Source organism: Hordeum vulgare, chromosome 6H (assembly GCF_904849725.1).
Source record: "Hordeum vulgare subsp. vulgare chromosome 6H, MorexV3_pseudomolecules_assembly, whole genome shotgun sequence".
Taxonomy (NCBI): Eukaryota; Viridiplantae; Streptophyta; class Magnoliopsida; order Poales; family Poaceae; genus Hordeum; species Hordeum vulgare.
The window spans coordinates 46,492,576-46,504,819 of NC_058523.1; the positions used below are offsets into that span (position 1 = coordinate 46,492,576).

At 45.9% G+C, this 12,244-nt stretch overlaps 2 protein-coding genes across 2 annotated transcripts; both read right to left on the reverse strand.

The window, feature by feature from the left end:
* Window positions 1-2,409: 2,409 nt before the first annotated feature.
* On the reverse strand, window positions 2,410-3,116 carry LOC123403852 (glycine-rich protein-like). Its single transcript, XM_045097773.1, has 2 exons — window positions 2,953-3,116; window positions 2,410-2,842 (listed from the first exon to the last, which is right to left on the reverse strand). The coding sequence occupies exons 1-2, from the start codon at window positions 3,035-3,037 to the stop codon at window positions 2,622-2,624; spliced, it is 306 nt and encodes a 101-aa protein (XP_044953708.1). The 5' UTR covers window positions 3,038-3,116; the 3' UTR covers window positions 2,410-2,621.
* Window positions 3,117-6,606: 3,490 nt separating this feature from the next.
* On the reverse strand, window positions 6,607-9,473 carry LOC123402543 (protein FLUORESCENT IN BLUE LIGHT, chloroplastic-like). The gene is made up of 5 exons (XM_045096468.1): window positions 9,229-9,473; window positions 8,986-9,134; window positions 8,338-8,497; window positions 7,900-8,217; window positions 6,607-7,136 (listed from the first exon to the last, which is right to left on the reverse strand). Exons 1-5 carry the CDS (start codon window positions 9,347-9,349, stop codon window positions 6,931-6,933), a joined length of 954 nt encoding a protein of 317 aa, XP_044952403.1. The 5' UTR covers window positions 9,350-9,473; the 3' UTR covers window positions 6,607-6,930.
* Window positions 9,474-12,244: the final 2,771 nt, after the last annotated feature.

The following is a 12,244-nucleotide window of genomic DNA, read 5'->3' on the forward strand; positions in this document are numbered from 1 at the left end:
TCTTCCTACATTTGTCCAGATTTATACTTTCTGTCTGATCCAAACAGTGCGTGCATGCATTGTATCCCTTGTTTGACTATCCTGAAATGTTACTAAGAGCAGGCCAATCATTGATGGTTACGAAAAGCAACGCTCGAAGGTCAAATTCCTCTTGTTTGTGCTCGTCCCACACACGTACACCTGGTTCGGCCCACAGCTGTAAAACTTCATCAACTAATGGCCTTAGGTACACATCAATATCGTTGCCGGGTTGCTTTGGACCTTGGATAAGCACTGGCATCATAATGAACTTCCGCTTCATGCACAACCAAGGAGGAAGGTTGTAGATACATAGAGTAACGGGCCAGGTGTTGTGACTGCAACTCTGCTCCCCAAAAGGATTCATGCCATCTGTACTCAGACCTAACCATAAGTTCCTTGCGTCAGCTGCAAATCTCGGGAACTCTCTCTCGATTTTTCTCCACTGCCGACCATCAGCGGTGTGCCTCAACTTATCGTCTTTCATACGATCTTCCATGTGCCATCGCAACAACTTCGCATGATCTTTATTTCTGAACAGACGTTTCAACCGTGGTATTATAGGAGCATACCACATCACCTTGGCAGGAACGCTCTTCCTGGGTGGCTCGCCCTCAATATCACCAGGGTCATCTTTTCTGATCTTATACCGCAATGCAGTGCATACCGGGCATTTATCCATATTCTCGTACTTCTCACCGCGGTAGAGGATGCAGTCATTAGGGCATGCATGTATCTTCTGCACGTCTAATCCTAGAGGGCAGACAAGCTTCTTTGCTTCGTACGTGCTGGCGGGCAATTTGTTCTTTCTTGGAAGCATCTTCTTCATCAGTACCAGCAACTTTTTGAATGACGAGTCAGTCACACCGGTCTCTGCCTTCCACTTCAGCAATTCCAGTGTGCTACCCAGCTTCTTCTCGCCATCTTCACAAGTTGGGTACAACAATTTGTTGTGGTCCTGTAACATCTGCTCGAACTGCAACCTCTCCTTTTCTGTGTCGCAACCTCGCCGTGCATCAGAAATGACCCGGCCAAGATCATCAGCGGGCTCATCTGGTTCCCGTTCTTCATCCTGATCTTCTTCTTCATTTTCTTCCATTGCGGTATCAGCATACTCAGGGAACATAGATCGGTAGTTGTCATCATCGTTCTCTTCTTCTTCATCGTCGTCTTCCATCATAACCCCTCTTTCTCCGTGCTTGGTCCAAACATTATAGCCCGACATAAAACCGGACCGAAGCAGGTGGCTCTGAATGACTCTTGAGGAAGTGTAATCCTTCTCATTCCGACATTCAACACATGGACAAAACATAAAGCCACCACCATGCTTGTTCGCATCGGCTGCATCTCAAAAAGAATGCACGCCTTCTCTGTAAGCGGTTGTGCGTCGATCACCGTACATCCATGGATGGTTCATCTGCGTTATACGACAGTATATCAAATACAATCACGATCCTAAAAATTAGTACCGCACGGTCTAAACGAGGAAATATAGTTGCTAACCTTTTAGAATAAGTAGAAATAAAGAGGAAGAGGTTTAAGCGTGTCTCAGACATCTCATATCGTAGTTGTGTTCGGTGAACTGAAGCGGCATCCCTCTAACACACATTTCAACAAACACCTCTAGTGCATCAAAAAAAAGTGGAGAGCTAGCACACACCCACAATCCTCCATCCAAGAAAAATACAAGGAAGAGGGGAGAGGGGGGCTGTGCTTTATATAGACAGAGGACTTTAGTCCCGGTTTGAGACACAAACCAGGACTAAAGGTGGCGCACATGTGGGCTGCCTACCGCGTAGCCCTTTAGTCCCGGTTTGGGACACGAACCGGGACTAAAGGCTCCTTACGGGCCGGGACTAAAGCCTCGATGGAGGCATTGAGAATTGGGGCGACGTGGCCGGGTCTTTAGTCCCGGCCCAGAGGCAGGCCGGGACTAAAGGGTCCCGGCCAAAGGCCCGTTTTCCACTAGTGTGAGAGCACAGTTTAGTTCACCTGGGAGCACAACTTAGTACAATTTGGGAGCACATGTTACTTCGCTTTTAGAGCACAAATTTGTCCAAAAAAGTTGCTCCAAACCTATAAACCCGGGGTTTAATTACTTTTCAATTTCTCTAGGTGAGGAACGTAATGATGAAAACGGTTTGTAATTTGAACGTGTGTGGCTCGTGGGATATTTTATTAAAAAGAGCTAATTCATACGAAAAGAAACGAGAAAGCACAAGCACCCGATCCCGTTGCAAAATGTACCCGGCAACCCCCGCGTAAACATGAAAGAGATCCGCTGGGTGAGCGAGGTTCAATCAAGCCCACCGGTGATCGTGAGGACAAGAGTAGGACAAGGGCACCCTAGACCCTAGTCGATTCAATCCACATTCCAGGCGATCGACGATGTGGGAACACAACAACACATGACATTCCTTTTATTTCCAACCAAACAAAGGATGAGGACTACGTACGTACGTATAGATAGATACATACGTTCATCCGAAACATATAGGAGTAGATCACAAAACCGGAGATTTATTTTATTCAGTACCCTGGAAGAAGCTAGCTTCCGGATCATGGGTCCTGCTTGCTAGCCAAGCCAAGCCATAGCCAGCCAGCTAGTTGTGCGCCTCAGTGCGGTCCATGGCCTCCGGGACGTCGTTGGCCGCCCGGCAGCACCGGATGCAGTCGCCGTGGTACCCACGGCGGCAGCAGCCCCACCGGCCGCAGGGCCCGTAGCCGCCGCCCCCGCGGCCCGGGTACCCTCCGCCGCGGCCGCCGCCACGCCAGTCGTCCTGGACGCCGGCACCGTTGGTCACCACCTTCCCCTCCTTGTCATCTGCACGCATGCGATCACACACACATATATATATATATGAGGTTACCAAAACGTACGTACGTACGCGAATGCAAAACAATATGGAGAGGTATGAAGACAATGGAGCTCACGAGTTTGTTCGGAGGCCGCGGTGGCGAGGAGGACGGCGGACGCGAGGAGGACGGCGAGCAGGAAGAGAGCCTTGGTGGACGCCATTGCCGGTCGATCTAACAAGAGCTAGCTAGATGGTGCAGTGAAGACTGGAGGGATGAGGATGCGTTGCTTGTTTGTGGAGAGTGGTGAGGAGGGTGACGCCTTATTTATAGCCCAAAGCGAGGGCACAGGTAAGCATGGGAGCCGGAAGGGATGAGGAGTGGGCGAACGCATGCATGCATGCATGCAGCGATCAGATTCACGTGCATGCAGCGACTAGGCAACGGCAAAATTCCTTGAATGGTTCGTGCAGATTCATATGCGCATCGTTGTGCACATACCCCTTAATTTGTTCCCATGGGGGTATTGTATCAAAAATGCTACACTTGCGTAAAACTTCTACGTAATGTTACTTAACTTTTCTAAATAATCTCTCCTCCCCCTTTTGATTTCAAGTGGGTGGGGCCCTTCCTAATTAACCCTAATTAAGGAAGGACACCTAAGCAACTACGTTAGTTTACGTAGCTACCCTATGTAGGTGTAGCATTGCTGTTGCCAGTTCTGTAAATAAACACATCAACCTCCGGGTAAACTCCTCATCCGACGAATCCACCGTGTGCCTAACAATGTGGGAAGCCTAAAAATGGTTTGAACATTTCATCAAACATATGATGAGCGAGGTGTATGACGGGCAGGCGTGTGGGGCGGAGCTCCAGGTCCTAGGTGTAGTGAAGAAGCTACGGTAACAAACCTGTGCAGGCCGGTATAAAGAAAAACCCATAATTTTCAACCTCATGTGTGAGTTTGCTCTCAATCTTCACTATAATTGCTAGAGCCCGACTGGCCACGGCCGATTTTACCAACACATAGCTCCGCGAGTGCCTAGGGGGTGGCGGGATGGGGAGGGTGCAGTTCGGACACAAACATAATAGGAAAGGAAGAAGGCAGGTCGATTTCAAGAAATTCGGGGTGATTCCGACGTGTCGGGTCTGAGGTGATGGACACGTATGAACATCCCCAAATTAAGGCACGTATGAGCTAGGTTTTAGGATTGTTGCATGCCCGGACAAATGAATTATGTACGGACAGAGACAAAACCAACATGCAAGCATAAGGGGGTAAGTTTGTTCATGAAGGAGGTAAAGTTCATATAAAGTAAAACAAATTAACTACAACAACCATTATTATAGTAGAAAAATCAAATTGTTAGGGGGTCTGGTCCCCCTTGTCCCCCCTAGAATCGTTCCTGTACGGGTACACCGTTGCAGAGGCTTTTCTTCGTCCGAGCATCGACCGGACTGTCGGCCCGACCATATGAAAGAATTTGGAGGTCGGGTTGAAGATGTCATACGCGTTCATTACAAATTAAATGAAACAGATATGTTCCGTTTCAAAAAAAAAGAAAAGAAATCAATGGCAAGTGCACATACACGGCAAATGGCGTACTGTGCACCCCAATCCCATGTACGTACGCGACCACATGGAACGCACTGCGGTACTGGTCCTACGACTACGAGCACACACCGGAGTGTCGGAGAGACACCGCTTCTCTTTGGCATCTCTGAATCGAAGTTTGAATTGGGTTGCCCTGCCTGCCTGCCTGCTTCGGATTCACATGCATGCCCGAGAGCCCATCATCCGTTGTCCCATCTGCACAAATACATCCGAGCATAAAACTAGGGGCTTCTGCGGTGCCATTCAGCGAGAATTTTTGTGTAAAAGAACCACTAGCTGAATGTTATTGTTAAAAAAGACTACATGTGATATGAAATGCGATAAGAGACCTCCATTTTTTGTAACGACAGGCGCGTCGGGTGACGCGTGGCACCTGCTGCCACAAGCCGAGGCGGCCGGCCGCGCAGGTGGGACCTGCCGCCAGCGTTTGAGCCGGCAGGGTGCGCACCGCGTCGTACCATCCAGCGAGCTCTATGTTGTGCAAGTACTCCTAGCAGTCAAGTTCAGAATAAAGTCCATTTAGCTGGTAAGTAGGTCCATATATCTCTCTTGATGCCTAGCATTAGCATTGTCCCTTATTAGCTAGAGGAAGGAGTGAGCTAACAACTATGCCGGTCAACTATTTTACAGCGCGCACGGACGAAGATGAGATCGCTGGATGCATGCACGTACGGCGCGGTGCGCATCCTGCCGCTTCAAGCGCTGGCGGCAGGTCCCGCCTGAGCGGTCGGTCGCCTCGCGGGGTGGCGGCAGGGCCTAGCCGCCTCGGCCCGTGGCGGCAGGTGCCACGTGCCATTCGGCGCGCCTGCCGCCACAAAAAATGAGGTCTCTTCTCGCATTTCATACCGCATGTGGTCTTTTTTAACAATAACATTCGTTTAGTGGTTTTTTTGAACAAAAATTCATTCAGCGAACCTACCCAGCTAAGTAGGGCTGCAAAACGAACCAGCTCGACCTCTGCAAAAAAAAAAAAAGTATTTACGTCTGTACTGTATTAAGAAAACCTCTGCAAAAAACGCATTAATCAAGACAAAACTCGGCTCGGTATAAAAAAACTGCACCATCATACGAAAATTAGAATTATGAAAGGTTAACCTATATGCAAGTGCAACACGAGAAGGATTTGAAGAATTGAACTATGAATCTTGCACCGTCAATGATAGTTTTCCTTTAGAAGTTGGATACTTGATTCACTTACTTCTGTTATGGTACTAATTATGACTGTAGAAATCCTGGTTCTTATTTATATATAGTGATGGTTATATGGAAATTGATTTTGACTCCCGAGCTTCATGGAGGCCTTTAAATTCAAACTTTAAATTTTGTGGAAATTCATATTTTAATATTTCAAAAAAATCTGAAAAAATGCATAGATAGATGAAGGTATAATACACAAGTGTGTAAATTTTTAGAACAAAATACGTTGAAATGAGGTCTGTGTAAAAAAGACAAATCTGAAACTTTCTAACACATGTTACTATATTCATCATTTCATATCATGAATTTGTTTTTTTGTACATGTCGCGTTTCAAAATATTTCGACCTGAAATTTTACACACACACGGGTCACATCCTTGTTTAGTTGTATATTTTTTTCAAATTTTTAGAAACTAAATTTTTTGAATTTTGATTTCCTCAAATTTTTTGGCCTCCATGGCTCCCAGGAGCCAAACGTCCGTTCTCACGATGAAGGATACTTGAGATCTTTTTGTTATATATAACGTGCGTACGGGCGCTCGTGTTCGGTCAAGTTTATACTGTATTTGTAACAATAATGACTATATATGCATATGTATACCCGCAAAAAAAAGTATATGCTTTTGTACCGTGTTAAAAAAATGGTTGGAGCTTCCTGTCGACTCATAACCGTGGTGCCCGGCTGTGCAAAGGTGGCACGACGCCGAACAATTTTTTTTGTTTTTGTTTCCGTGCCTTTGAATAAAACAACCATTCAACAGCACTAGCTGCCAACTGTTAGTCGATCATCACTCACTACTGTTCACTGTCAGCAGTGCAAACGCTCGAGGACGGAAGGTTGATTCCTCAAGTTCCTTTTATAATGAAGTAACATGGGCTTGATCAAGAGGCATGGTGCAACTGTTGCTGTATCACGTGTCAGGATATGACACTGTAATACAGTCCTGAAGCCGCACAGTGACCAGCCAATTCAAGGAAAATTTCAACAAGAAGATGGGTCGCCAATCCCAATTCAAGGAAAATTTCAACAAGATGGATCGCCAATCCTGCATACAGAACTCTGAACCCGCACATGCCGTAGCACCATCGCGATTTATATACACGAGTAGAAGTAGAGAGGGCCACCTAATGGACAGTTCAAGTGCCTCCAGCCAAGTTAAAAGACAAGCAAAATCGGCTCATTTTCCGCCAGATAGCAAGCAAGCAATCTTTGACATCAGAAGCAGGGCGACTGACGGGCTCTGGCATGATGATCAGTAAGTAGGAAGAAGCCGAGTGTTTGCTCACCAAGAACGCCCGAGCGCTCAATCGCGGGGCTGCAGCCTTGATATGTACTCGTCATACAACCTCGCTGCTCCCTCCAAATCGCCGAGATCGGCGCAGCAGTCGGCTATCGCGCCGTAGGCCTCGGTGCAGCCAGAATCCTCGCCGGTTTCCTTTGATAGCGCCAGGACCCTGTAGTACCAGCTCATTGCTTCTCTGTACTGTCCCAACCTTTGCAGTGATGCGCCTGAGACAATAAATATGGAGCGAAATTAGGCATCACACGGTGGTTTGTTTACCAACAATTAAGGTTGGTCTAAGCTGTCTCTAAATGAAAGCACATGGCCGAAATCTGAACAAACAAACACACATGGAAAAGATAGGTACATACAGATGTTCAAAGGAGACAGACAAATGGTAATGCTTTCCGAGGTCATCAAATTTCCATGATAAAAAACTGGAGAATACATCAATTCTAGGTGGCTATAAATCTTGCTAGTATTATATTTCAAATCAGTACTTGCTTAAAAGTAATTACTGGTATATGCGAAAGTGAATGCCCCACAAATTATGAAAGCAAACATACATGCAGATAATAATCCTCCTGTGCACACCTAAAGTGCAGAATCACCATCTATTGAAATAAATAGGATGCTGTTTTACTTCCTAGTTAATTACTTGACAATTGCTCATTCTGATTTCGCGCACTACAGAATCTATTCAAGTAGGGAACAGTAGTACAATTGCTTGCAGGAGTAATGTAAACGTAAGGATGGGGAAAATGCAATCTAGATGAAACAAAATGAGACATTACACTTATTTCTTTGGATATTCCGACATTCTGCTATTCTACAAGTTAGTCACCAACCTTGTAGTGGCCTAACCAGAGAATTATAATTACAATGGTGGAGGGTCAATATTAATTAAATGCAATTTTGTTTATCAGTGAACAGAAACAATGTAATGCATGATTGTCATTAACTCATTATCAGGAACAGGAAGAAACAAACCTAATCCTCGCACAGCTTTCTTCTCCTCAAAGCGATCCCCTATGCTTTCTGCAAGCTCCAGAGCTATCTTGAACTCCGTTACCGCCTTATCAAGGTCCTGATTCCTCATATAATTCTTCCCGTTTTTCAAATTTACAGCCAACTGCTGCTTCCTGGGATCAACAATGACCTCAGTTTCTCCTGTTCTCCCTACAGGCGCATAAGTAAGACCGGGAGCAAACGACTCAATCTGCGCCTGCCTCCTAAGAGCAGTATTAATCTGACGAAGTTGATTGTTCAATCGCTTCAGTTCGTCCTTTCTTTGCCGTGCTAATAATCCTAGAATGTAACATCGAGGAGGGAAAACAAAATTAGCACAGCGTGAAACGTCTCTCTTCATCAACTATACATGATAGATACTATCAGTTATGCCCGTGGGCATTGGTTTGAGCCTCTTACCACCCACAGCAGCTCCTATTAGAGCGACAGCAATAAAAATGGGCATATTGGCAAAAGAACTAGTCGGTTGGCATGTCTCCGCTGATGCCTCAAGAGGCATTATGAGCATCGACATTGTTGAAAGAACAGCAGTTTTCAGCAGGCTGGCATGCGCCGTTTTCTGCAGGCATAAATTATACAGGCAGATAGTAAGGCAGTCAATAGCAGTGCTGCATCACAATGTAACGGAAAAAACAACAGCCCATAAGTAAAGAATGTTGTACATCCTGAACAAGCTTGTGATAATGCTACCTCTAAAAATTGCTTCAAAATATGATGGCTGTGTTCGCTGTGCTCCCAGGCAAAAACATGGCGCAGGGCAGTGGCGTCTCCCCCGGGTGGGAGAAACTCTGTTTACTTTAGATTAGAAGATGCCATCCCTCTATGGTCTATGCTAATCGTATCTTTTCTACAAACCCAGCCTGCAATTGGAGTCCCTACCTATCCCACAGTCCACAGCCATGTTCACAGCCTCTCACCAAGAAACGCAAAATGCTCTGTTTGGGTGTTTGGGCATCAGCTCACCAACTCTACAGAGTAGACCATGGCAGAATCCATTTTGGTTGTCTTGAGCACGCGGCAACCCAAACCCCAAAGAATCGTTCGTACCTGGAGATCGGGAAGGATGAGCGCGAGCGCGCGCGTCAGCTGCCACGCCTCCCCGTTCCTGGCATCCAGGCGCGCGAAATCGCCACCGCCGCCGCGAGCCCGAGGGTGGGGCGGGGAGCCGAATCGGAGGCGGAGCGGAACCGCCGCGTCTGCTCACGCGAGCATGAGTAAATCGACACGACGCTGTCAGAGTGGAATATATGTATAGTAGAATCGGGAGCGTTGAGAGTACGAGGGGCTCACCGGAGAAACGTCCGACGCCGACGCGGATGGGTAGAAGAAGAGAGGGAACGGGAGGGCGCGGGGGAGAGTGGCAAGCGCGGCGGTAGGCTGCCGCGCCCCGACAAGAGGCCGCCGCCTGCATCGCCGTCGCCGGCGGCGCCTCGCGTTGGCTAAACGGCCGCAGAGGTGTGGAAGAGGGGGAACTGGGGATGGATGGTGGCGTCACGTGCCCGCTTTTTTCTTGAGCAATTCATCACGTGCCTGCTGAATCGGAAGGGCCTGGGAGTGGTATGAATGGGCCCGTGGGCTCCGGGCGCATAGTTTGACACATACACCGTGTCCTTAGAAAGAGAAAAAAAATTAAGCAACTTTTGAAGCGAACGCGCGAACTACCAGGGGATCTGAAGAGAAAAGAATAAGATTAAAGTGAAAGAGTGTTTTCATTGGTGTTGAGTTCAGGTATTTATATTGCCTGAACATACGTTTACAATGACGGTTACAATGAGTTGCATCGATTTAAATAGACGCCACGACAGTTCGCTACTACACATAGTATGGACAAAACAGTATCCTAACTGTCACATACTCCCTTTGTTCCTAAGTATTTATCCTTTTAAAGATTTAACTACGAACTATATATGAAGCAAAATGAGTGAACTTACATTCTAAATTATGTCTATATTGATAGATCTGTCGGATCGTGTAGGCTAGGTATTAACCGGTAGTTCATCTATAAATCGCACCCGTGTAGGCATTGTGAGAGAGTGAGAGAGAACAGAGAGAGGGATGAGAGAAGAAGGGATACCTTCTCCTTGGCTTGCAGAGCCCGGCGAGGTGGCCATGGTGGAGGGCGACGGTGGCGACAGTGCTGTAGGCAGTGGCGACGGCGGTGCTTTCCATCACTGTTGCGCTTGACCTAGATCGGTAGGTGTGTCGGTGCGGTGTATGGCAACGCGAAGAACCTCGTGATGCCTGCCGCTGACTCCCACCTCTTTATATAGCACAGGTGACAGGGGCCGTGAACCATAATGGGTTGAGCGCCCCCGATGAGGGCACGAATCAAAGGGTCCGGTGGGCCGTTGGGCCCACTCGGGAGGAGATCATCCTAACATTATCCCCTTGATCTCAAAATTACATTTAATCATATACTTTTTTTACTTTACTCGTTTCATCACAGATCAATACATAGAACATGTTTCATCGTCACAACTCAATTGCCAATAGAATCAGACGGCTACAACATACCTCTTTGTTTTGAAACAAATTCTGTTTCTTTTGGGCCTCTCATGATCCAAGAATCATAGGCTTTCCCTTAAACCCACGCTAGCTAAGTGTTCTTTGAACACATTGGGTGGTAAGCCTTTCGTGAGAGGATCCGCAGGCATACGCTTTGTCCTTATATGATCGAGACTTATAGTGTGATCCTGGATTTTATCTTTCACAACATAATTAATACTTTATGTCTATTGTTTTGGTAGCATTACTCGACTTGTTGTTGTGAGCATAGAATACCGCGGGCCGGTTGTCACACTACATCTTTAGTAGTTTGTCAATACAATCTACCACTTTCAAGTCGAGTATAAATTTCTTTAACCATATCACGTGCCCGGTGGCCTCAAAACATGCTATAAATTCTGCATGCATCATGGACAATGCAACTATTGACTGTTTGGAGATTCTCCATGAAATAACCCCTCTAGAGAGAGTGAACACATATCTTGACGTGGATTTTCTATCATCTTTGTCTCCCGCAAAATCTGTGTCTGAATACCCTCTTATCTCTAGGGAATCAGATCTTCTGTATGTTAGCATGAGGTCCTTTGCGCATTGCGCATAACAAGTGCTTTATTTACCATCTTCTAGTGCTCTATGCTTGGATTCTCTTGATATCTACCGAGTACATCGGTGATAAAAGCTAAGTCAGGGCGAGTACACACTTGTGCATACTGTAAACTTCCAACAGCCGAAGTGTATGCCACTTCTTTCATTTGACCGATCTCGTACTAGTTCTTGGGACTTTGGAATTTCCCAAAACTGTCGCCCATGACTATAGTAGCAGGTGAGGCCTTACTCGCATGCATATTATACCTTTTAAGAAGCTTTTCTAAATATGCCTTCTGCGATAGTCCTAACACTCTGTTGTTCCTATCTCGGTGAATTTCAATGCCCAAAACATATGATGGTTCACCAAGATCTTTTATATCAACATTTAAGGACAATAACTTCTTTGTTTTTATAGCAGACTAACATCACTTCTAGCAAGGAAGATATCACCCACATACAAGATTAGGAAAATTTATTTCCCATTTTTGAACTTTGCATAAACGCAGTTATCCTCGACATTCTCTTTAAATCCAAATCTTTTAATTGACTCATTAAACTTTACATACCGCTATCTAAAGGCTTGCCTTAATCCATAAATGGATTTCTTCAGGCGGCATCCCATATGTTCCTTGCCTTCCATGATAAAAACCCTTGGGTTATTTGATGTAAACATTTTCTTCTAAATCCCTGTTTAGAGATGTCGTCTTTACATCCATTTGATGTAAATCTAAACCAAAATGTGCAAATAATACCAATATGAGACTGGGGAAAAATGTCTCATTGTAATATATCCCTTCTCTTTGCCACTAGTCGTGCTTTATACTTTTCTACATTCCCATTAGAGTCATACTTAGTTTTGTAGACCCGTTTACAGCCTACTATTTTGGCTCCTTCGGGAATATTTTCTAAGTACCAAATATCGTTGGAACTCATCGATTTCATCTCGTCTTCCATTGCCTCCAGCCACTTCGATGAGCGAGAGCTTCTCATGGCTTCTTCATATGAAGTGGGATCACCTTCCACATGAACCATTTCTGTGTTATAAACTTTATAATCAGTAGAAATAGCCGATCTTCTAGTTCTGTTAGACCTTCTAGGGGGGTCATTTTCTGTCTCATTCCGTTCCTCAACTTCCAGCACATCTTCTAAAAATGGTTGCTGCACCTCCCCTTCACGCTCAACAACGGGTTCAGTCGGCTCTTGACAGACAGGT

Coding starts and splice junctions, on each gene's coding strand:
- LOC123403852 (XM_045097773.1), bottom strand. CDS start 3,037: ATGGCGTCCACCAAGGCTCTCTTCCTGCTCGCCGTCCTCCTCGCGTCC. Junction 2,843..2,952: donor CGCGGCCTCCGAACAAACTC/GTGAGCTCCATT, acceptor GCATGCGTGCAG/ATGACAAGGAGGGGAAGGTG.
- LOC123402543 (XM_045096468.1), bottom strand. CDS start 9,349: ATGCAGGCGGCGGCCTCTTGTCGGGGCGCGGCAGCCTACCGCCGCGCT. Junction 8,218..8,337: donor AATAGGAGCTGCTGTGGGTG/GTAAGAGGCTCA, acceptor GTTACATTCTAG/GATTATTAGCACGGCAAAGA. Junction 7,137..7,899: donor GAAAGCTGTGCGAGGATTAG/GTTTGTTTCTTC, acceptor TTATTGTCTCAG/GCGCATCACTGCAAAGGTTG.